General features: G+C 37.4%; 1 protein-coding gene across 2 annotated transcripts in view; it reads left to right on the top strand.

The window, feature by feature from the left end:
- The window catches only part of STARD13 (StAR related lipid transfer domain containing 13), a 572,996-nt gene that overhangs the window by 220,935 nt on the left and 325,097 nt on the right, over window positions 1-26,964 (top strand). For both annotated transcript variants that reach the window (XM_055360572.2, XM_063697258.1), the window contains exon 3: window positions 14,896-14,929. In XM_055360572.2, the coding sequence (XP_055216547.1) occupies window positions 14,896-14,929 (34 nt within the window). The remainder of the gene's footprint in view (window positions 1-14,895; window positions 14,930-26,964) is intronic.

The raw sequence follows: 26,964 nt of genomic DNA, 5'->3' as shown, positions 1-26,964 counted from the left end.
GGAATCAGAAGCCTCAGGTCATAAGAAAGAGCTCAGATAGGCCACTGAGTTATCGTATCTCCTTTGGCAATTTATTAAATCTTTTTTTGCCTCAATTTTTCTGTCTATAAGTAACTGCCTATGGTGATAAAGCAAAACTAAAATAGTGGATGAATATGTTAGTTCATGTCTTCCAAGAGTAGATACAAAGATAGGATTAGATGTGCAAGAGATTTCTTAGGGAAGGTAGAAAGGAAAGTTGGGAAGAACCTCCAGACTGCAATGGATGCCTGACACTCATGGAAGGAGAGAGAGAAGGAGGGTTTTCAGACCACAGTGCAGTTCCAAGAAAGCTTAGCCTGATCAGTGGAGATTCCCAGAGCCAAACCCACCTATAGGAAGTGTCCCACCTCTCGCTGGAAACAGTCTGTATCAGTCCTCCTGCCAAGTTCATTCATTGGGCAGGAGCAGCCTGCAGGAAGTGTGCTCTTCACATCAGGAGGATGATGGATTGACAGGGGCAGAAGCACCCTGTAGCAAAATATCTGAACAGTGCATTCTCATAGCCTCCACAAGTAGAAAGCCCTTTGAGTTGTTAGGAGATGAGACATTAAGTAAACACACACACACAAAAATCATCTTTCCATTATTCAAGGACTGTCTGTTTAGCTTGTGGGTCTCACATCACGAACTATCAGTTTTGCTTTTTAAGCCTTTTCTTTCTGCTATGTACCTTTTATCTCTTCACTACTCATCAGCACCTTTGTGCAGAAGTTGCAAGAATAGAGAAGCAACAACTCAGACCATTCTTTTCAAATGCTGAATTAGCAGGGCCCCAAATCCTCCCTGTTACACACTCTTTTTTCAAAACATTTTTCATGTTTGGAGAATGTTTTTATCTTCTTTTTAAAATGGTAGCATGCAGCAATGTGTTTTGTCTAAAAATGTTGTTAAACTATGTTTTGGTCAATAATAGTTTTAAAGGCCTAGACTTCCATTTACACAGATAAAAGAGTGGCTCTATGTTATTATTACTATCTCATATACTTCATCTCTTATTGGGATTTCCTTAAACAACTGGCTTTTTTGTGGCTTTCAAATTCAAAATGAAAAAGGATGCTAAAAAAGAAAAGCCAACATCACCAGTGTTTTCTCTATACTTGAAAGAAAACATGTTCTTAAGAGTCATTTTTATTTCTTAAAGCACTTAGGATTTATTCATGAAGTTACTTGAGCTGGTGCCAGAGAAAGGAATAGACCATCCAACATCTGACATTTTCCAGGGCGATGTGTCCAGAACTTGGTGACCCAGTTATTCTCTATTGGCGTATATTCAGCTGAACAAGCCAGGGCCCAAGAGGCATGAGGCTTATGAAGCATAGCATGTTTTGTTGTTGTTTTTGTTTGTTTGGTTTTTAGCCAAAAACTACTCTTATAAAGAAAATGAAGCATTAAATAAAATGTGTCACTACAATCTTGTATAATCTTGAAAGCTGGCACTATTGAGCTATGAAAACAAGACTAAAGGCCAAGGCAAATATGCCTATGAAATACTCAGACCCAGTGGGATGTTGTCCAAGGAGGCCTGCCACATGGTAATACCCAACCCAAGCTCTTGATTTGGATTTCTTGCTATGCACACCTAAAAGTGAGGTGGCAGCTGTGATTACTGAAGGACAAAATTGGAATGTAATAGAATGACCCTTTCCCATAGTTTCTTTAATATCAGGCAATATATTTTAAAGTTAGAGATGAAACTGAATATAATAGTTGAAGAAAAGACATTTTCATATTGATATACATCGCTGTTCCAGGTTACTCATTTGTTTATTATGCATAGATTTAGCATATCAGGTGCCCAGTCTAGGCCTCCATGTTATGGATGAGAGATGGTACACAAGTTTTTAGCTTAATCTTTACATTTTTATGAGGTCTATATTACTACCTCCATTTTATATGTAAGGAATCTAAATTTCCGACAATGGAGAAGAGTTGCCTAAGCGCATATAACTAGTAAGAGTTGGATTCAAGACTCAAACCCAATGAATCTAATTCAGCAACTCAAGTCTTTCTAATATACAATAATGCCTTAAGGAAAATAGAGAAGGAGAAATATTAATTTCCAGTACTCACATTTGCATGAGGACAGAAGACAGGTTTGTGAAATAACTAGGGACTAGTTGGAGGCAGTATTTAAGCGTGAAGCTCTAGTCTGAGTACTACAACAGTGCGGCAGAGGAAAACACTGTGTTGCCTCTCAGATGGAAAATAGGTTTCCCCTGACACCCACCCCCACAACTGCCCCCAGCTCCAGCTCCAGCCCTTCCTTATCTGGCCTTCATACCCCAGAGAACTGAGAGTTCCTCCCATGTGTGCCCCGCAACTATCGGCTGCCCACCACGGCGAGACTGTCATTATCCACACCCTCCTCATCTCCTTCTCCAGCAGACCTCGTGCCCCTGGGACCATTCCAGAAATCCTGTTCCCTTGTATTTGCACCTGTGTTCTTGACTAGCTCCTTCTCCTTAGGCCCTGAACATACTGAGATCTCCTGATCTCCTCTAAATTACAAAAGCCCTTCATCAAGGTACCTCCTAAGGCCAGCACTTTTGCTTCCTTCAATCTTTCTGATTGAGTTTCTTGAAGTAAATTATTTCCCACTTATTCCTTAATTTATTTTATTCTAATTTCTGTCTTCTGGCTCTTGCCAAGGTCACTTCATAATTACCAACTTTTAGTGACTTCAGAGGTATCAATTTTCAGTCCTTTTCTATTAACCTATTCCTGCTGGTTAAAGTCTTCCCTTTTTTGTCAAATACCATATCACTTTCTTCTCTGGCTGCTCTTCTTCAATCTTACTTCAACTTCACAAATACTATCATGCCAAGATTTTTGCCTTTACCTCTCTTATTCTCGGTATAACCACACTTTCCTTAAACAATCTCAGCGTCTTTTACAGCTAAAACATCATTGATATTCCACATTCCTGAGCTCCAGCTTCTCTATGCAGACCCAACTGAGTGTCTCATAGTCACTTCAAACTCAATGTGTATAAAAGTAAAACTCCTTTTCTCATGCTCCAAACCCCTGTACACCTCCCCTGTTACTCCCTTTGTCAACATGAACCAGGTGCTCACACCAAAACCTGAAAACCATCCAAGACACCCTTTCTGTATACATACTCTAGTCCGGGCCCTATGTTTCACCTAGTCATAGTTTATGGCAACAATCCCCTGACTTGTGTCCGACCTCTTCCTTTCCACCCCCAGTCCATCCCTCATGTTGCTTCTAGATTATAAAACTTACATTTTTAGAGTCCTCATCACCACAGAAATTGTTCTCAACTCATTAACATAGTAAAGTATTTTATTATCTAGCCCACGTCTGTCTCTTAAACCCTATCACTTTCCACTCTTTTCTATAACTGACATTTCAGGAATTCCAAAATACCTGCATTTCAGCCAGGCATGGGGGCTCATACCTATAATTCCAGCACTTTAGGAGATAGAGGTGGAAGGATTGCTTGAGCCCAGGAGTTCAAAACTGGCCTAGGCAACATAGTGAGACCCCATCTACAAAAAATAAAAAATTAGCCAGGCCTGGTGGCATGTGCCTGAGGTCTCAGCTACTCAGGAGGCAGAGGTGGAAGGATTCCTCGAGCACAGGAGGTCTACACTGCAGTGAGACATGATTGCACCACTGCACTCCAGCCTGGGGGACAGAGCAAGACCCTGTCTCTTTTAAAAAAACATACAAAAACAAAAAACAAACTTCACCTGCATTTCCCCAAACGGCCATGCTTTCTTCTGCTCCTCTCTTTTGTACATGTTGTTTCCTCTCCCTGGAATTCCCCTCTCCCTGTGTTTTCTCAATGAGCATATTCTTCAACAGCCATCTGAAATATTACTATCTGTAAACCTCCCCTGATTCTCTACATGATGTCCACTACTTCTGCCTCTTGTGCAACCATTATGTCTTGTATATCTAAACAAAAAAGTTACGATCCTAAAGGACTATTAGATTGTAACCTTTTTGTTATAGAGCTGTCTTCTAGCCTAGACTATGATCTCATTCAGGGTCCATAACTAAATTTCAATAACACAACCAAAAAAGAAAACTTCAGGTTAATATCCCTAATGAACACAGATACAAAAATCCTCAACAAATATAAGCGAGCCAAATTCAGCAGCACATTAAAAATATCATTCACCATAATCAAGTGGAATTCATTTTAGGGATGCAAGGATGGATCAACACAGGAAAATCAATAAACATGATATGTTAACAGAATGAAGGACAAAAGTCATACTATCTCAATAGAAGTATTTGATAAAATTCAACATCTCTTCATAATAAAAACTCCCAACAAATTAGGTATAGAAGGAACATGCCTCAACATAATAAAGGCCATACATAACAAACTCACGGCCAACATCATTCTGAAAGGGAAAAAGCTGAAAGCTTTCTCTCTAAGAACTGAAACAAGACAAAGGTGCCCACTTTCACCACTTTTATTGAACATAGTCCTGGAAGTCCTAGCTAGAGTAATCAGGTAGAAGAAAGAAATAAAGGGAATCTAAATGGGAAGAGTAGAAATCAAGCTGTCCCTATTCGCAGATAGTATGATCTTTACATATAGAAAACCCCATACTTCACACAAAAAAACTATTAGAACTGATAAATAAATTAAGCAAAGTTGCAAGATACAAAATCAACATACAAAATCAGTTGTATTTCTATATGCCAATAGTGAAGAACCTGAAAAAGAAATCAAGAAGGCAATACCATTTTCAATAGCTACAAAAAATTACCTAGGAATAAATTTAACTAACGAAGCAAAAGATAACTACAATTAAAACTACAAAAAAATTGAAGAAGACACAAAAAATAGAAAGTTATCCTGTGTTCATGAATTGCAGTAATTTATATTGTTAAAATGTCCGTACTACTCATAGCAATCTACAGTTTCAATGCAATTGCTAACGAATTACCAGTGACATTCTTCACAAAAATAGAAAAATCATTCTACAATTTTCATGAAACCACAAAAGATCCTGAATAGCCAAAGAAATATTGTGCAAAAAGAATAAACCTGGTGACATTAGACTACCTGACTTCAAAATATACTTCTAAGTGTTAGTAACCAAAACAACATGGTACTGGCATGAAAACAGACACATAGACTGATGGAACAGAATCAAAAATCCAGAAATAAATCCATGGATCTACAGCCAACTAATTTTTGACAAAGTTGCCAAAAATACAAAATGGGGAAAGGAATGTCTCTTCAATAAATAGTGTTAGGAAAACTGGTTAAACACATGCAGAAGAATGAAACTAGACCCTTTTCTCTCACCATAGACAAACATCAACTCAAGATGAATTAAAAACTTAAATGTAAGACCCAAAACTACAAAACTGCTAAAAGAGAAAACACAGGAGAAAATGTCCATGAAAAATATCCTACACCAGGATTTTTTTGGATAAAAACTTCAAAAGCATAGGCAACAAATGCAAGTATAGACAAATGGGATTACATCAACCTATTTTTTTTTTTTGGCACAGCATTTTAGGACAATAGAACAATCAACAAAGCAAAGAGACAGCATGCAGAGTGAGAGAATATATTTGCAAACTATGCATCTGATGAGGCGTTAATATCCAAAATATATAGGGAACTGAAACAACTCAACAACAACAACAAAAACTCAATTAAAAAATGGGCAAAAGGCCTGACTTTAGATTTCTTAAGACATACAAATGGCCAAGAAATATATGAAAAAAAGCTCAACATTTTTAATCATCGGGGAAATGCAAATAGATATCACTTCATTCTGGTTAGAATGACTATTATCAAAAGGACAAACAGTAACAAATGTTGGTGAAGACGCAGAGAAAAGGGAACCCTTACACATTGGTAGGGGAAATGTAAATTAGTTCAGCCATTATGGAAAACAGTATGGCGGTTCCTCAAAAACATTAGAAATAGAACTACCCTGTACTCCAGCAATCCCACTACTGGGTATATATCCAAAGGAAATGATATCAGTATGTCAAAGAGGTATTTGCACTCCTGTGTTTAACACAGTACAATTCACAACAGCCAAGGTAAGTAAAGAACCTAAATCCCCTCAGTGGTTGAATGAGCTTAAAAATATGGTATATATACACAATAGAATACTATTCAGCCATAAAAAAAAGAATATTTTGTCACTTGTGGCAACATGGATGAACCTGTTAAATTATATTGAGTGAAATAAGTCAGGAACAAAAAGATGAATACTGCATGATGTCACTTATATGAAATCTAAAAAAGTTGTTCTCATTGAAGTAGAGAGTAGAATAGTGGTTACCAGAGGATGGGAAGTGTAGTGAGGAGGGAGAATAGGAGAATTAACAATAATGTATCATATTTCAAAAAAGCTAGAAGAGAGGGTTTTGAATGTACTCAGTAAAAAGAAATGATAAATATTTAAGTGCTGGATACGCTATTATAATCTGATTTGCTCATAACACAGTGAACACATATCGAAACATCACATATCCCATAAGTATGTACAATTATTATGTATCAATAAAAATTTAATAATAATAACGATAATTTAGTTTAAAGAAGAACTCAATTTTATTCTAATCTAGTCAGATTTTCAACAGCATACATAACCTCTTTTACTAACTTTAAGGTATTCTAAAAATTAATTGTGCTTATTATCTCAATCAGTTAATTCTGTATTGTAATAAATTCTGCATTTAATTGCTTTCTAATGGTGTTTATATATATATATCTTATTTCTCTCTAATTTTCAGAATTAAAGAATTCTGAGGATAAAATTTGTTGATTTTGAGCTAATTAACACTCCCATCTCTCCATTTCTCACAGATTAATCTATTGTCTTTTCAGTCTGAGCTTCTGTGTGTCTTATTGAGCATCTTAGAGCATACTATTTCTGTTATTACTATCTGGTAAATGTAATCATTAATTTTCAATCCTTCTAACAAAATCTAGTGAAAAGTCATATGACATATGTTTTATACTCTTGCACTGATGCTTCCAGATAAGCATGACATTTTCCAGAGGAACGTGTAAGGAAGTGGTAAGTTGGGGTTAATGAGAGTCAGAGTACAACTCAAGTCTAATGTCCAAGTTGGAGCAGGACACTCAGCAAAGGATCTAAAGGGAAGAACACAAAAAGTCTGAACAAGTAGGAAAAGGGAAGCCCATACTTCAGTTTCATGGTTGGAAAAGGGTTAGCCAGAGGCAAGGAGAGCACCTGGAAGCCTACATCCCTGTCTAGGTGTTGCAGCAGCATCACGCTCAGCTGCTGGCTTGCACACAAGCTCGTGGAAGAACCTATTTTGGATAGAAGGACTAGTCAGTATTTGCCTAGGGTATATAGTTGTACAAGAGACGGACGTTTTTAGGTCCTTGTGGTTTCTTGCATTTCCAGAAAACTTGCTTCAAATATTTTTCCAGATGCAAAATTCCTTGGATCCTTGTTTTAGAATGAATCTATTAACTAAACTGGATCCAGAAAAAGTCTATAATCAGTTTTGTTTTTCAGAAACTTCACATTAAATTTAATGAATTCCTTTCTTTGTTCATGTATTAATTTCTGGGACTTGGCCCAAATCCTGTATAAAATATACACAGAAAGAGAGAGAACAAGTAGCCTCTTTATGTAAACTAATCAAGAAGGAAATGAAGCCACCCAAATGTGGGCTATGCCATCTGTGATCTATGATAAATAACAAAACTACAGTCATGTTTTTTCCTTAAATGTTAACTGTAAAACATAGTCCTTTTTATTAGCACCAGATGTCAAGAATGCTTATTAAAATGCTATGGTTTATTAAATAGCATCATTTTAGACTCACTGAACTAGTAAAGACTCACGTTTTTGCATTAGATTGTCTAAAATTCTGTATTACTCCTTCTATTTCAAATATATGAACGCTAATATACATACACCAAAATTTATATTTAGAAACAGAGAGATTTATATATCATGGTGAAACTGAAATATTTTTCAGTCCACAAAAGTGGATTTTCATTTTACTCTTATGTATAAAGTTTATTGAGATTTTTATATAGCAATGAAAATAAGCATGACATATCTCAGATCTATAGGAAATCAGGGAAGATTAAACAAAAATAAAAAGTATATTTAAAACTATATAATCTATCTTTTTTAGTGATTTTGGTTTTTTTTTTCTTTTTAGCTTTCATCACATAGTGATACGTGAGGAAATTGTGATCATCCCTGTCTCTTCCCTCCTTCTAGCTAAGCGTCAGTATGGCCTTTTCTCGGCCTGAGTCAGGGAAAGAATAGCTTTGATAATTAGACAGAAATCACTATATAGAATTTTTGCAGAAATAGAAAGTTTTCGGAACTTTCCTGCAAGGCCATGCTTGCAATATTTTGAATTCAAATTTAAAGGGAATAGTGAGAATTTAGTATGGTAAATAAGGAACATTATATTTTCATTTTACTTCTTCATCAACTGATAGTTTGGTTAACCTCTTCTTTAAGACTGTCTTGTCAAAATGACTGCAATTACAGATTACAATGCTTTGAAATATTTTATTTTCTTTTTTTAAACCCTATACTTTTTATGTATAATTTGTACATGATCTATTGGGTAGCTAACATGAGGAGTGCTATAGTTTGGATGTTTGATTCCTCAAAACTCATGCTGAAATTTAATTTCAGTGTTGGAGATGGGTGTCTAATGGGAGGTGTCTGGGTCACAGAGGCAGAGCTCTCATGAATAGATTAAAATCCTCACTTGGGTTGAGGGGTGAGTGAGTTCTCACTTTATTAGTTCTTGTGAAAGCTGGTCGTTAAAAAAGAGCCTGGCACCTGGCCCCTCTTCTGCTTCCTCTCTCTCCCTGTGATCTCTCTATATACAAATTCCCCTTCAACCTTCAGCCAGGAGTGGAAATAGCCTGAGGCCCTTGCCCAGTTTTGAGCTGTTTGGGATACCAGAACTGTGAGCCAAATAAACATATATATATATATATTTATATATATAGCCTCAGGTATTTCTTTGTAGCAACACGCAAACAAACTAAGACAAGGGTGATTTAGGAAAATGTTATTTGAGATATAATTCACCTATAACAAAGTCAGCCATAAATTACTCAGGACAAACTCAGTGTGTAATATATCCCATACACTTGTCCAAGGAAACTAACTTTCTAGTGGTAATCTAGTGATTAACCTTTTCTACTCATTGTTACTTAGACATTATCCAGTAATATTCAAATCAAGGTTACTACTGAATATAATCTATTGAGTTTGAAACCAGCAGGTGGGTTCTGAATAAAGTAAAGGGCAGATAATAAAATAGCTTCCATGTTTACATAAGAATTTATTTACTCTGGGATTTTTATCTACTGCTTTTGGTTTTAAAGGTTAACATGAGGGCATGAGGAAAAAATGGGCCCTTTGTTTTTCAGGAGCAGCAGGTGTTGAAACTGCTTTCTAGTTTGACTAGTACAATAGTAGTTAATGTATTCATTGACTTGATTGATCATTACAAGCCCTAAGGGACATAGCCTCCCAAAAAAAATTATCTGAATGTTTTTATGGTTACTTAGTGCAGTTCTGTATTTTAATCTGTCATATTTGGCTATGTGGGCAAAGGATACATTACTGGGTACGTTTGTTTCAAAAAGCAATTGCATTTTATATCCAGTCTTATCATAAAATAAATACCTAAGATGTTTTTAGACTGTCTGCATGAACATGGATTTATAACTACTATGGCTTTGGAGGTATTACAAAATTAACACTTTCTGGGGGATCTCAGCAAATGAGGCAAATGACTTTTTGAAATTTTTTACTGTTACATTATAATCATTTATGGAGACAGGATCTCACTCTGCCACCCAGGCTGGAGTGCAGTGGTGGGAACACTGGCTCACCACAGCCTCAACTTCCGGGGTTCAAGTGATCCTCCTGCCTCAGTCTCTCTAGTGGCTGGGCTTACAGATGTAAGCTATCACACTGGCTAATTTTTTCTATTTTTTTTTGTAGAGACAGGATCTCCTCATGTTTCCCAGGCTGATCTCAAACTCACTGCCTCAAGTAATCCTCCCACCTTGGCCTCCCAAAGTACTGGGATTACAGTCATGAGCCACTGCACCTGGCCTGCAAATTACCCTTAAATGTAACTCAAAGGAATTTACTGCTAATTAAGAAGGAACTGAAGCCACCCAAACATGGTTTATGCTATCTGCGGTCTGTGATAAATGGCAAAACTACAGTCATGTTTTTTCCATGAGAATTATCCATGAGATAATTCTAATAGTTATCCATGAATTATCCATGAGATAATTCTTACAGTTCTAGAGTTCTTGGATCTCCAATATAGACCACTTACCTGCTCCAAGCCACCTACACAACAGAAAGGGTTAAGCACCTAGCATAGTGCTAGAAATGTGTGTATCTATATACTGACTAAGCACACAGCAAATGTTTAGTGAATACAATACCCAGAGAAAACCCACTGGTGGTCGAGAGACACGTGATCTAACTATACTGACATCAGTGAATAAGTGACATCATTTCACATCTGCTCCAAAGTGTACCCTTCCTTCATGTTTATAGAGCTAACTATAATCTCAGGATTATTAGGTGAGTATGAATAATTATCCCCCCAATAGTAGCAGTTTTCTAAAATTGTCTATCCATAAGTCACATTTTGGATCTTAGAGATATCTTCTTTTTTTTTTTTTTTTTTTGAGACTGAGTCTCGCTCTGTTGCCCAGGCTGGAGTGCAGTGGCACAATCTCGGCTCAGCTCGCTGCAGCCTCCATCTCCTGGGTCCAAATGATTCTCCTGCCTCAGCCTCCCAAGTAGCTGGGATTACAGGTGCACATCACCACGTCCAGCTAATTTTTGTATTTTCAGTAGAGACGGGGTTTCATCATGTTGGCCACGCTGGTCTTGAACTCCTGACCTAGTGATCCACCCACCTTGGCCTCCGAAAGTGCTGGGATTACAGGCGTGAGCCACCGCACGTGGCCGAGACAACCTCTTAATGTGTTATATTGCTAAGTTCTAAAGAGTTTCTATTTGGATTTCCAAACAGAGGGGTTTGAAGTAGGAAGCAGCAGGAGGTTCAATATACGGGGTTGCAATAGAGTGTGTGCTTCTAGTGGTTTTTTTTTGGGGGGGGACCCTTTTTATTAATTGTTATGAAATTCACTTAACATAAAATTTATCATCCTAACCAATTTTTTTTTTTTTGAGACAGAGTCTCGCTTTGTTGCCCAGGTTAGAGTGCAATGGCACTATCTTGGCTCACTGCAAGTTCCACTTCCTGGGTTCAAGGCATTCTCCTGCCTCAGCCTCCCAAGTAGCTGGAACTACAGGCACCTGCCGCCACACCCGGCTAATTTTTTGTATTTTTAGTAGAGACGGGTTTTCACCCTGTTAGCCAGGATGGTCTCATCTGCTGACCTTGTGATCCGCCCACCTCGGCCTCCCAAAGTGCTGGGATTACAGGTGTGAGCCACTGCGCCCGGCCCATCCTAACCATTTTTAAGTGTACAGTTCAGTGGTATTAAGAACATTCAGATTGTTATGCAACCAACACCACTGTCCATCTCCAGAACTCTTCATCTTGTAAAACTGAACTCTGTACCAATTAATCAATAACTCCCTATTCCTTCTTGCCCTGGCCCCTGGCATCCTGTGATTTTAAGTGAAAATTATTATGTTAAAATATTGCTATATAATCCATAAAGAAGAATACGTTCACCATCATATTTATGAATGTTTTACAATTAACATATTATGGAAAATGGGTGTTATGTATTCATTTTTTGCCTCATCAATTTTCCTGGGAAATGAGGGCCCCTATGCCTCTGCTTCTAATGTTTCATGTACTACTAAAATGGTAGATACATGAGGGGCTCATTTTTAAATATCTCTAACATCTTTGAACTTCAGTAATATTTTTCAAATATTTTTCATTTTTCAAAACACTAACTTTTGTTGCTTTAATTTCAGATAATTAGTTTCTCCTTTTATCTCATCATGATACCTCACACTTGAAATGTTCATATTCTGTATACATTTATATATTCATCAAATTCAAACTCTGTTTACCTTTTAAATATTCTACTTTTAGGACAAGATAATACTTGGCCATACTTTTGTCAAATATTCTCTCTGGAATTCCTATTTCAGTTGGGTTGCATTGATTTATTTTGAAATCAAGTAATCTGACTTTCAGTTCTTGTGCCAAGGATTATTTAGTATTATTATTATTATTAATGTATGAGTAGCTCTGTTAGCACTCCATCTCAAGGTGTGGTTGAGAAAGCATACTTCTGTGTTTTGTTTCCTTTTCAAGCCCTGAGGCTTAAATTTTTCGGCAGCAATTGCTCTTAGTTTGTAAGTGAGAATTTTTAAACAGCTGAAATGGAAGAATTCTACTGGGTTATTTCTAATTTACATGATTGTCAGAACATTATTGTATTTAGAAAAGAATGCTTAATATTTTATTATGTTCAAGTAACACAACTTATTTTACTTTCTAAGTTTACTCTGTTTCTTATTCCAGGTCAAATAGTCATTAAATATATTTGCTTCCAAACCAAGTCAGAACCACTGATATTAGTTTAAAAATATGGAGGGATCTTTTCTCCTCTGTGTGTCACAAATGTCTGAAGTTGCACCATTTATTGAAATGAAATGAAGTTCATTTATTGGTGTTTATTGTCAAATGATGTCCCTTTAATATGTGAATATCCTTGGGAAAAGTGGATCTTATTGTCTCTTACCAACTCTTTTGTGGATTTGCTTTTTCCCGGGGCAAGTATGAGCACAGGCGTAGAATATAGGGAGAAACACAAACAATGGGATGGGAAGGAACTGTGGTATCAAGGACAAAGCTTTAACTGCATCATCATTTTGCCTCTTTCCTGACTGACTCTTGTAGAGTACTGTGTACCTGATACTTTGAAAAAGTTAATAATCATAAGCGTCTATTTTTCTGAATTTCCTTCAGAATAATCAACCAATATTTACTATATACCTTTTCTCTGCTACACATGGGGCTCAGGACATCCCCTGAATTTTTGTACTTACTCCTCAAAGCAACCCCATTTTACTGATGAGGAAATGAGGCTTAGAGAAATGTGGTCACTTTTTTAAGGTCATATGGCTAGGAACTATCTTTCTGATTGCTAAACATATTATCTTAACCACAAAACTGTATTTATTCTTAGAGTAATGAGGAATCATTGAAGGATTTTAAGAAGATTGAAGTGATCACATTGATTTTGAAGGAATCACACTGGCTGAGAATATAGATTGGAGAGAAATAAGACTAGAATCGGACTAAGAAGTTAGGAAACTATTGCAATTTTCTAGGTATTACCTGAATGTTGCCCAGGAGGTGGCAGCAGGGATGAAAAGAAGCAGATGGATTCAAGCAACATTTGGAAGTAGGCTTCAGCAGGATTTAGTGAGGACAGGAAGGAGTCATGGGTGATCTTTGAGTTTCTGATTTGAGCAAACAGGTAGATGGAAACACCATTCACCAAGACAGAGGGAACACAGACAGGGGATCTGTATGTGTGTGTGGACAAGGAGGTGGAGGAGGAGGTGGGAGGGGAGGAGAGGATGTTGAGTTTTGGACACAGAGTTTGAGGTGTCTGATGTGAAATGTCCAAATGCAAATGTGCAATCAACAGTTTGCTCTTGGCCAGTCACGGTGGCTCATGCCTGTAATCCCAGCACTTTCAGAGGCCGAGGTGGGCGGATCACTTGAGTTCAGGAGTTCAAGACCAGCCTGGCCTTGGGTGACAGAGTGAGACTCTATCTCAAAAAAAAAAAAAAAAAAAAAAAAAAAAAAAAAAATTCGCTGTTTTCCTGGAGCTCAAGAAAAGAGACCTAAGTTGGAGATCTAAACCTGAAGGTTATGAGAATATGGATGGAAAGTACATGAGATCACCCTGGAAGAAGGTGCAAAGTGAGAAGGGAAGAAGGGCCAGCACCCATCCCTAACAAGACAAAATAAAACTTAAGTAAATGAAATCAGCATATAAGAAGGGCACAGGCAAAAGGAGAGCCCACCAAGAAAATGATAAGGAACAAGCAGAGGGGTAGAAAAGACAGCAGGGACAGCATGGGATTCAGAAGGCCAGAAGGATAAAGTTGCAGAAGGAAGGAGTAGTCAGCTGAGTTAGGGCCTGTGATGTCACTGAGAGACACAGTGAGGCAGGGCCTGGCTTTAGCACTAAGGAGACTATTGGTGGCACCAGGGCCCTGGAGCAGTGGATTAAAACTAGACTTTAGTCTTCTCAGTTACTAAATAGACACATGGTATCATGTAAATCTTTTTTTTTTTTTTGCCTCGTTCTGTCGCCCAGGCTGGAGTGCAGTGACATGATCACGGTTCACTGCAACCTCTGCCTCCCAGGCTCAAGAGATCCTCCCACCTTAGCCTTCCAAGTAGCTGAGACTACAGGCACATGCCACCATGCTCGGCTAATTTTAAAATTTTTTTGTAGAGCAGGGTGTCTCGCTATGTTGCGCAGTCTGATCTCGAACTCCTCGGCTTAAGCCTGGAACTCCCACCTAGGCCTGCTGAATTGCTGGGATTACAGGCATGAGCCACTGCACAAGGCCTGTATTGTATAAATCTTTACTTAAGTCAGAGAAAAATAAATTTAATGCATCTTCCCCATGAATGAGTATTTTGATGACTTTTATGATTCTTGATGATTTATGTAGTTCCTAAAATCATTCAATCTTCATGCCTCATTTGGCATTTTATTTTCATTTCTGGAGGCCATTTGGTTCTAATTTTACAATCTTATTTTTTGTTTCAAACTCAATATTCTTGACAAAAGTGGTATAATTTTGAGATATTAAGGGTGATACTGTTTTTTTACAGGTGCTCTCTGATAAGAGACCCAAAGAAAGAGTGGGTAAGTCTCCCTGAGAAAATGTTTTCCTGTTTATGTATAAAAGTTGTTTGGAGAGCTTTGCCTCATCCCTATAAATTTAAACATGCCATAAGTGTTGCTGAATCATGGATGCAAAGTTGATGGATACAGTATGATGTTAAATCAGAATATGACCTGCATTTTGAAAATTAGAAAAGTTCATTGGGTTTTCTCTGGTCCTCATGCAGCCATGCTGCTGAGTTTATCTCCATTTTGTAAAGTTGATTTTACACAGAAAGAAATTGCTTTGCATAACCAGTCTTTATCTTGAAATGTATCTTATAAGTTAAATAGGAATTAAATACAAGATTGCACCTTTACTGAAACATCTGCTTCGAAGGTAAGGCCTCTCGAAAATAAGGCATATATGAGGGTAGTGGTTTATTTGTATAGCTTTTGTATTTGGAAATGTTCTGTATAAATCCGAATACTTGACAGCTTTATTTGTGGAATTTCTTATTTTAATGACTATGTAAACTAACAGCTAACCAATCCTGAATCACCACTTCTTACCAACTCTTTAGCAGCTGTTGTTGTACTTTTCATTTGAATAGTCATTATGGATAAGACATTCTGAAATCTCCATATCAGTCCTCACTTCATACGGTCATTTACATGCTTATACATAGAAAGGAACCCCTTCAAAGCCCTTTATGTGATTCCACTGCATGTATTCTTCATATCCTGTAGATAGCGTATTGCTAGACTTGAAAGTTAACACTTTTCTCTGAGTTTATATCTTTAAAGCCCAATTTTGAAGTATCTTGTCAAATAATGCCTCTAAAAGCAATAGTCTGATGCTATCCTTATCTGCATTGGTGCCAGCATTATTTCCATTTTTATACACTCATTTTTCTATAATCTGCTGAGAACCAGTTTCAGTTCATTATTCAGACACTCAAGATCTCAGCTTCACTTATGCTTAGGATGAGCATTGGATCTCTGGGATATAGTCATCTGCTGTTCTTCAGCTCCTGGGGAGATTTGCAAGGAGGCCTTTACACTGGGCCTCCAGGCAAAAATGACTGGCTAGAACTTTTTCAGGAAAATGTCTTTAGTGAGTGTGCCGAACCTATCAGCTCTCCCACTAAACAACCAAGCAGAATTTGTTCTTGCCATTCTGAGAAATGCTTGTAGCATCAACTATGCATAATTTTTGTCCATGACCACTTTTATATTTGGGACTTCAACTATATATAACCCTCAACCACCTGGCAGCTAAGTGGGAAATAAGCACAGACCTCTTTTAAAATCATATGAATGTGTCCAAATAGTAAATTATGACATAAGTAGAACCCTCTGTGCTTCGTCTCTCTTGTTGAAATTCCAACTTGAATTAAAGGAGCTGATACTGCATTTACATCAGCAAAGAATGTGTTTCGCTTCAGAAATGACCAAAAAAGGGATTTACACTAATGAGCAGCCTGTGAAGCTTTTAGACAATCAAAGTATTTCCCCTGGAGATCTGATAACTAGAATAATAGGTCTATTTTCTTCATTTCATAAGTATATCCAACTTATTATAGCAAAAGAATATTTTTCACCATGTAAAAGTTACAATCAAAAAAGGAAGAAACAACCGTAGTTGACTTCTGGGTGGAAATGACAAGTACTTTTCTAACAAATTACATCTCTGTGAGGAAGTTCAGCCATGGAGGCTCTGAAGTGGTTTAATAGTCCTAGATTGGATGTGGAGCTTACCTGTGGGTCTTCAGGTATCGTGCATGAGAGTTCGGTCTACTACAGCCTGAATATTTTGCTGTTTAACCACTCTGTCATTCAGGGCTTCATTTTGGCAGGGGAAAAAATCGAATAAGCAAGCAGGCCAGAAAATCTAGAAGACAGTCAAATCGATTTTCACATAAATATTTATGGAAAGCACTCTGGGAGAATGAAATCTTGGTGAAGGATATCTGAGAACAATTTTTCTGAACATGTAAATCAAAGGAGAATTATAGAAGCCTAATTCCAATTTCCATGCAGATACAAAGCAGTCCGTAAGTTTGGGTTTTTTAATTACAGTCATCCCCCCTTTTTTAACCTCATCTTTCAAATTAAATCATTAATAATTTAAGCTTTTGATGTTCATTCCTTTCTGCTGTTTGTAAAATGTAAAGTCAACTGCCCTCGTTCCTAATTTGGCTTTCCATCATTGCTTCTTGATTGGAATGTCCAAGAGCTTTGCTCCGTTTTAGCAGAGATATGTAGCAGGACGAGCCGCAGGCAAAACTCCTCAGACACCAAATTAAAGAAGGAAGGGGTTTATTCGGCCAGGGGCATCAGCAAGACTCCTGTCTCAAGAGCCGAGCTCCCTGAGTGAGCAATTCCTGTCCCTTTTAAGGCTCACAACTCTAAGGGAGTGCGTGTGAGAGGGTCGTGATCGATTGAGCAAGCAGGGGGTACACGTGACTGGGGGCTGCATGCACCGGTAATTAGATTGGAACAAAACAGGATAGGGATTTTCACAGTGCTTTTCTATACAATGTCTGTAATCTATAGATAACATAACCGATTAGGTTAGGGGTCAATCTTTAACTACCAGGCCCAGGGTGTGGCACTGGGCTGTCTGCTTATGGATTTCATTTCTGCCTTTTAGTTTTTACTTTTTCTTTCTTTGGAGGCAGAAATTGGGCATAAGACAATATGAGGGGTGGTCTCCTCCCTTAATGGAATATGGTAGTCAGACTGAAGGGGCCCCTCCATATACAAAGATGGAAGGCGGAACGTGACGTATAGTAGGAGGATATGACCCTGACCCACTGTTGACCCTTGTGAGGTGATTTTTTTCTTGTGTTCCAAAACTGCCTGATTCACATTTTCCTCTGGTCTCAGTCACTGATGGGCATAAAATGTGAAACCCAAAGTAAAAGAGATTCCAGCAGAAAAGCACAGGCACAATAAGGTGGTTTAAAGGCCAGTCATTATTGCTTTCACTACAGATTAAGAGAGAATGCCACTCTTTTCTAGGCAGTTTAAGCTGTCCACTGGGACCAAAAGATCTCAGCCTAGTGATGAAAGAAACATCTATTGTAGCAACAGTGGAATAATTCCTTCCAGTTTATGCCTATTATGCTGTGGCCTTTATTAGATAAAAATTCACAACAGAAATGAATGTTATATATTATACTATAGTTTGCTTAATGGAATGAAAAATTAATTTATTTTTGAAGAGTAAATATATACCTAAATATACACATACTATAAAATTAACCCAAGTAGTGATGGTTGACTTAATTTGTTTTTTTATTCCTCTTTTCATTGTATGTATTATCATTTCTTTAAATGTGTAAATAGGAGACTAAAGCCAAATTACCGTGTTGTTCACTGTCAAGAATATTGGAATCTCACATCGATGTACCATTCTTAGTGCACAACATACTATTCATTTAAAGATTGTAAAAAAAATTTCTTTGGTTTAGAAAACAATTTTAAAACCTAAGGAAAATAAAATCACATCTGAAGAAATCATATATTTTTTTCTCTGAGTAATGTCACTAGGGCAATAGGGACAACTCTTCTTAGAACAGTTTCAAAAGACGCTTCACGGACATAGCTATTCAACCTTCCTCCAAGAGCTATAATTACTTCCCACCTTCTCAGCTTCATTGTGTTATGGTGTTTTGTTAGGCACATTATCAAGAATAGAAGGATCTGTCAGGAACAGAATTTCACAAGAGTTAGAAGTATAGAGTATGTAGGAAATCAAAAGTACTAGCCAAATCCAATTATTATGAAGAAAATCATGTACTTTATGGAGTGTACCTATTCTTCTGTTTCACTAGAATTTAATTGTAGTGACAAATATCTGAGCCGAAGAGATTTTTGGTACCCTTTATCAATTCCAATATGAAATTATAACTTCAATTTAGTTAATTAAGTGTCTGTTGAACATTATTATGTCCCTTGCACTGTGCAAGGCATTAGCAATACAAAGATAAAGTGAGATAAAATTATCCCTCCTTCAAGAAGCTTGCCTAAATTAAATTATCTCTCTAGATTTTTCCAGTGAAACCAGAGCCTTTCAAAAAGTAAATTTATAACTATTTCATGAAATTTATAGTAATTTAGTAAGTTTTTTAAATTGTGATTTCCTATGGCTATATAGATAGAGAGATAATTACCATTCTGTAGTAATACAGCCACATGAGGCAAAAAGAAAGCATCAAAGTGTGCCAAGAAGAACCTTAGTTTTATTTGATTTTAATTAGTGGGAATCTCTATCTTGAAATGCAAGTGCCACATAAAGCTTAAGAGCTTTATAAATCTAGTTAAAATACAATCTTTCCCTCCATAGTTGAGATATATCAGCTTATTCCCTTGAAAGTTATTCTGAGTACTTAGTTTTAGCTCTTGTAAGCTGCCAACTTAAATACAGATAGGGAAAAGGAGAGTGTTTTCTATCCACCATTCCTACCTCTCGCAGTGGAATTCATGGACTTCTTCTGGGCAAAGTTCCCCAAACATCTACTGAAGAGCCTTGAGTAGCAGAGAAGTCAAGGAAGCTGCCCTACTAACAAATATTAAATTTATATTTGGCCTTAAGATTTCAGGTGACTTCAGCTTTGCTGTCCCATAACTCAGCTTGGCTGTCTCCTTCTCTTGAAACCTAAATGCCACCTGTTTTAAAAATCCTTCTCTGCTCACTCTAGCTAAAGAAGTTGACTCCTTCCCCAACTAGTTTCTATGGCTGCAATCTCCATTTCTTCAGAGCACTTGTCAGAACTTATAGTTTCCTTCCTTCCTTCCTTCCTTCCTTCCTTCCTTCCTTCCTTCCTTCTTTCCTTCCCTCTCTTCCTTTCTTCCTTTCCAATAGGCTAGAAAGTCCATGTCTTGTTCACTATTTTATCCCTTGCTCCCAATAGACTGCTGCCATACAACAGGTGCTCAAAAACATTTGCTGACTAAATGAACTCCTAAACAATAGCTGTTATATTAATAAAGTTAAGTGCCACCAAGAAACGTATATGCAGCAGGAAGATCTCGTGTTTATCTGGTGGCTTTGTGGCCCTCTTTGCACATTGCCGAATACCCCAGTTTGAAGAGAGTAATTCCAAGATACTAGAGGAATACAGATCCGTATTGACTGAGAGCTTTCATGAGCCAAGAAAGCATTATGAGACTTTGACATTCTTTATGTATATTCATTCATTCAGTCCTCAAAACAACCCTATATCATTGGAAGTATCGTCCTCACTTTATATGTATAAAACAGTAAGGGTCAAAAATGTTAATTTGCTCAATGAGTGTCTAAGTTGGAACTTAAATTTCGTTCTGTTTGATTTCTTTTTCTTTCTTTTTTCTTTTTTTTTTTTTTTTGAGACAGAGTCTCGCTCTATCATCCAGGCTGGAGTGCAGTGGAATGATCTAGGTTCACTGCAACCTCCACCCTCTGGGTTCAAGCGATTCTTCTGCCTCAGCCTCCTGAGTGGCTGGGATTACAGGTGCACGCCACCATGCCCAGCTAATTTTTGAATTTTTAGCAGAGATGGGGTTTCGCCATGTTGGCCAGGCTGGTCTTGAACTCCTGACCTCAAGTGATCCACCTGCCTCGGCGTCCTAAAGAGTTGGGATTACAGGCGTGAGCCACAGCGCCTGGCCTCTTGTTTGATTTCTAAGACTGTGTACCTTTCACTAAACAAATACTCTCCAAAGAATATCGTGGAGGGCTGACTATTGACTAAGTTGCTACTGCTTGTCCATCCACAAACTTCTACTACTGTGTGTGGATTCATAAATTTATTGAGTGGGCATTGTGACTCATTACAAGGAATGCATAGAAGAAAAACAGTGCCTTCCCTGAAGGGACTCATCACAAATGGGGGAAGAGAATAAGGAAATACACAGAGGGGGCAAATACACAGCCATTTTCTATGATATTTCTGCTGTTACTCAGAGCGTGGGCATGACAGGGACACAGGCCATATTTTTAAAATCAAGGAAACATTATTTTTATGATTATAGTTAATGAACCCTCCTTTGAATGTTCCTTGTAAATACTCAGTGTTCACAAGAGAATGCTCTCTGAAAAACAAAACTAAAGAACGCAAGAGGTGTGCTCTCTGTTTTAGCAGAGATGTAATATGGTAGTCATACTGAAGGGGCCCCTCCGCATACGCAGATGGAAGGCGGAACGTGACGTAGCAGGAGGATGTGACCTGCCCCACTGTTGACTCCTGCGAGGTGATTCCTGGTGATTCTTTCTTGTGTTTTAAAACTGCCTGATTCACATCTTCCTCTGGAACCCAATGTAATAGAGATTGTTGCTGTTGTTGCTTCTAGAGAGTCTTTGAAGGAAGCTAGACCTGAACAAATTCTAACTAAAGACAAAGCAGTTCCTGGTTTCTCCCTTTTGAGGTCTTCTGGGAGATAGGAGCAATTCTTCCAGAGGATGAGAGACCTTGAAAAGATGAGATTATGACCAGAAAGCAGAAAGTAATCACAATACTTAGTAGGAACTTTGTTGGCAAAAGAGAAAGAATATTATCTTGTTAAAAGAATCCTTTAGTATAATCAATACTTTCTTCAATCAGAAGCACCGAAGTATCAATTTATTTTGTTGTTCAAAGCCATTTGTTGTCAATAACAGACGTTTGCTGAAAAACATCCTTTTAATCTTCTCATTTGTTCCATGATTTGAAAGGAAAACAATAAAAATTGTCTATTCAATGACATGATTTTATCTGTCTGAGGTTTAAAAAATGGGTCTCTCTACTTTTATTTATGGCATATTGTTTTATTAAGTAATATAAATTTAATGGTGAAAATAAAGCATTATTTCATTTTTTTAGATTCTATAGTATGCCCACATCTTCTAAATCATTTTGAGATTAGTTAATGTTTATTTTTATTGTTCTTGAAACAGCAATCTCTGTTTTAAGAGATTAATGCAAATCTGTGTTGCATTAAAGAAAATACAAACATTAAAAAGCAGCCATAATTTTTGCTTCTGAAAATGCCTTTTATAAGTATGTTATGTGCAAACATATAATCTTGAAAGTACTATTCATACCCCATTATCTTCATTGTGATTTTCATATAAATAAATATAGTACCATAGAAAATTTTAAATCACCTATCATACTGACTGCAGTCTAGCAGATAACTTTGAAATACATTAATCTCTGGCAACTAATTCAGTCTTTGGAAATACTGGTAGATTTAAATGACTTCTTATAGGCTTAGGTTGTTTTGTGAAGCTGCCCCTTCCCCCAGGCAACCGTGCAATTGTCCTGTTGAGAATGTGGAACCTTTCATGAGGCACTGGTCTAACCTAAAGAGCTGAGCAGATGTTAAAAAAAATCACTCCACATAATTTTTCTAGAAATTAATTATTAAATACTATTCTATTAAATCCTGTTCATTTGTATTCTAACTTTTTCTAACATCTTTTCTCTAAGAAGAAAAGAAAGATTCCAAAATTATGTTAGAATATAGGCACTATCAGAAAAGCTCGCGAGTGACTGTGGGTCCTCTTTTCTCCTCTCTCTCCCAGCATCAGAACCTTCCAACCAGAATCGTCCACACTGCAAACTAGGCACTACCTCTCCTCCTTTACTTCCCAGCACCTTAATCACCCCTATTTTTCCTTGAGCATATCCTGCTCTTCTATACCTCAGAGACTTGAAGACAAGGTGTTCCTTGACTTCTCTACCTGGCTTACTCTGATTCAGGTTCACCGGGCCGGATCAGAGGCCAAGTCCTCCGCTGAACTTTCCCTTGATCCCTAAGCAGAGTGCCAGTCACAAGATACTTTGTAATGGTTCCGTCATTGCCCCTGTAACATTCTGTAATTTCTATTGTAAACCCCATGGAGGAAGGTACAACAACTTATGTTCTTGGTATCCCTGGCCCACCACATGTTAGACCTTTGATATATTTTTTGAATGAATGAAATAATCATTTATATTTATGACCACCCTGTGAGGTAAGCAATATAACTATTATCTTGATTTTACAGAAACTGAGGTTAATAGATTTTAAATGGTGTGTTAAATTTTGCACGTCTATTAACTGGTAGGAAAAACTAAGACCAACACTTTAATAAAATAAATTTTCTAACACTCTAGTATTGGGTCTTGCTTAATGTGTTGCTTTTGATGTTCAAAAAAATTTTTCCCATGATTCGATTTTAAGCCTAGTTATTTTCAAAGACATATATTCCGCAACAGTGCCATCTAATAGAAATATAATGTGAGCTACAAATGTGAGCCAAATATGTAATTTAAAATAATCCATAAGTTTCATTAATAAAAGAAACAGGTGAAAATAATTTTAATAACATTTTATTTAGCCCAGTATCTCTAAAATATCATTTTAACATATAATCAAAATAAAAATTATTGAAATTTTGTATTCTTTTTTATAATAAGTATTAAAAATCTGGGGTGTCTCTTACACTTAACAGCACATCTTAATTCCGACTTGCCACATTTTTTTATTAAACGATGTTTTATCTATGCGCAATAGATATACACAGTTCCATGTTACACACATATATGTGATAATTTAATACATTCATATAATTTGTAAAGAACAAGTAGAATAATTGGAATATCTATGACCTTAATTATTTGTCTTGTCTCTATGCTAGAAATATCCAAATTGTTCTCTTCTAGTTATTTTGAAATATAGAATAGATTATTGTAAACTATAGCCACCTACTAATCTAGAATAGTAGGTTTTATTTATTTCTTCTATCTGACTCTATATTTGTACCCATTAATCAACTTCTTTTCATCTCCACCTCCCTTCTATCCTTTGTAGCCTCTGGTAATCTCCAGTCTATTCTGTCTTCATGAGATCCACTTTTTTGGCTCCCACATGAGTGAGAACATGCAATATTTTTCTTTCCATGCTTGGCTTATTTCACTTAAACTAATGACCTCCAGTTCCATCTATGTTACTGCAAACGACAGGATTTTTGTTATGACTGAATAATATTCCATGGTGTATATATACCACATTTCTTTATCCATTTATCCATTGAAGGGCACTTAGGTTGACTCCATATTTTGGCTACATGAATAGTGCTGTAATAAACATGGGACTGCAGATATCTTGTCAACATATTGATTTCCATTCTTTTGGATATATATCCAGTGGTAGAATTGGTGGATCGTATGGTAGCTCTATTTTAGGTTTTTGAGGAACCTCCATGCTGTTCTCCATAGTGTACTAAATTACATTTCCACCAGCCTTATATACAAATTCTACTTTCTCCACATCCTTGCCAGCATCTGTTATTGTTGCCCGTCTTTTAAAAATGTATTTTAATTTTTGATTTTTCTGGGTACATAGTATGTGTATATATTTATGAGATACATGAGGTATTTTGATACAGGCATGCAATGTGAAATAAGCACATCATGGAGATTGGGGTATCCATCCCCTCAATAATTTATCCTTTGAGTTACAAATAAATTACTTTTCATTTTAAAATGTACAATTAAGGCCGGGCGCAGTGGCTCACGCCTGTAATCCCAGTACTTTGGGAGGCCGAGGCGGGTGGATCACTAGGTCAGGAGATCGAGACCATCCTGGCTAACATGGTGAAACCCCGTCTCTACTAAAATTACAAAAAATTAGCCAGGCGTGGTGGCGGGCGCCTGTAGTCCCAGCTACTTGGGAGGCTGAGGCAGGAAAATCGCTTGAACCCGGGTGGCGGAGCTTGCAGTGAGCCGAGATCGCGCCACTGCACTCCAGCCTGGCGACAGAGCGAGACTCTGTCCCAAAAAAAAAAAAAAAAGTACAATTAAGTTATTATTGATTATAAATATACAATTAAGTTATTATGGCACACCCTGTGGCACTATCAAATAGTAGGTCTCATTCATTCTTCCTATGTTTTTGTATCCATTAATCCTCATTTCCTCCCCTGCCAGCACCCTGCTACCCTTGCCAGCCTCCAGTAACCATCCTTCTACTCTCTATGTCCACGAGTTCAATTGTTTTGATTTTTAGATCCCACAAATAAGTGAGAACATGGAACATTTGTCTTTCTCTACCTGGCTTATTTCACTTAACATAATGATCTCCAGTTCCATCCATGTCGTTGCAAATGGCAGGATCTCATTGTTTTTTATGGCTGAATAGTACTCCATTGTGTGTATGTACCACATTTTCTTTTCTTTTTTTTTTTTGAGACGGACTCTCGCTCTGTCACCCAGGCTGGAGTGCAGTGGCGCAATCTCGGCTCACTGCCGCCACACCCGGCTAATTTTTTGTATTTTTAGTAGAACCGGCGTTTCACCGTGTTAGCCGGGATGGTCTCAATCTGCTGACCTCGTGATCCGCCTGCCTCGGCCTCCCAGAGTGCTGGGATTACAGGCGTGAGCCACCACGCCCGGCCCTGTACCACATTTTCTTTACCCATCCATCTGTTGATGGACACTTAGGTGGCTTCCAAATTTTAGCTATTGTAAACAGTGCTGCAACAAACACAGGAATGCATATATCTCTTTGATACACTGATTTCCTTTCTTTTGGGTTTATATCTAGCAGTGGGATTGCTGGATCATATGGTAGCTCAATTTTTAGTTTTTTGAGAAACTTCCAAACTGTTCTCTATAGCAGTTGTACTAGTTTACATTCCCATCAACAGTGCACAAGAGTTCTCTTTTCTCCACATTCATGCCAGCATTTGTTATTGCCTGTCTTTTGGATATAAGCCATTTTAATTAGGGTGAGATGATATCTCATTGTAATTTTGATATGCATTTCTCTGATGAGCAATGAGGATGAGCACCTTTTCATATGCCTGCTTGCCATCTGCATGTCTCCTTTTGAGAAATGTCTATTCAAATCTTTTGCCCATTTTGTGATCAGATTATTCCATTTTTTCCTATAGAGTTTGTTTGGGCTCCTAAAAAAGCTCCTAATAATTGTATATTCTGGTTATTAATCCCTTATCAGAGGTATAGTTTGCAAGTATTTTCTCCCATTCTGTAGGTTGCTCTTCACTTTTTAATTGTAGCCTTTGCTGTCAGAAGCTTTTTAACTGATGTGTTGCCTATTTTTTTGATAAAAGACATTTTAATTGGGATGAGATGATCTCTTCTTGTGTTTTTTATTTTCACCTCTCTGATGATTAACAATGTTAAGCATTTTTTCATATGTCTGTTGGCCATTTGTATGTCTTCTTTTGAGAAATATCTGTTCACGTCTTTTGTCCATTTTTTAATTGGGGTTTTCATTGTTGTTGAGTTTTTTGAGTTCCTTTTATATTTTTAATATTAACGTCTTTTCGGATGCATAGTTTGCCAGTGTATTCTCTAACTCTGTGTGTTGTCTTTTTGCTCTGCTGTTTCCTTTACAGTGCACAGACTTCTTAGTTTGGTGTAATCTAATTTCTATATTTGTTTTGTTGCCCATGCTTTTGAAGTTTTATCAAAAAAATCCTTGCATAGACCAATGACATGAAGATTTCCCCTATGTTTTCATTTAGCAGTTTTGTTGTTTTGGGTCTTACATTTAAGTCTTTAATCCATATTAAGTCATTTTTTGTATATAATGATAGCTAACAGTCTAGTTTTATTCTTCTGTATGTGTATATCCAGTTTTCCCAGAACCATTCATTGAAGAGGCTATCTTTCCCCATTGTATGTTCCTAGTGCCTTTCTCAAAGCAGAGTTGGCTGTAAATGTATGGATTTATGTACGAGTTCTCTATTCTGTTCCATTGGTCTATGTGTCTATTTTTTTTTTTTTTTTTTTTTTTTTTTGAGACGGAGTTTCGCTGTTGTTGCCCAGGCTGGAGTGCAGTGGCATGATCTCAGCTCACCACAACCTCCGCCTCCCGGGTTCAAGTGATTCTCCTGCCTCTGCCTCCCGAGTAGCTAGGATTACAGGCATGCGTCACCACGCCCGGCTAATTTTGTATTTTTAGTAGAGATGGGGTTTCTCCATGTTGGTCAGGCTGGTCTCGAACTCCTGACCTCAGGTGATCCGCCCGCCTTGGCCTCCCAAAGTGCTGGGATTACAGGCGTGAGGCACCACACCCGGCTAATGTGTCTATTTTTA

Source organism: Gorilla gorilla, chromosome 14 (genome assembly GCF_029281585.2).
Source record: "Gorilla gorilla gorilla isolate KB3781 chromosome 14, NHGRI_mGorGor1-v2.1_pri, whole genome shotgun sequence".
In the NCBI taxonomy this organism is placed as follows: Eukaryota; Metazoa; Chordata; class Mammalia; order Primates; family Hominidae; genus Gorilla; species Gorilla gorilla.
The sequence above is the reverse complement of the archived record's forward strand: the minus strand, read 5'-3'. Positions and strand labels throughout refer to the sequence as shown.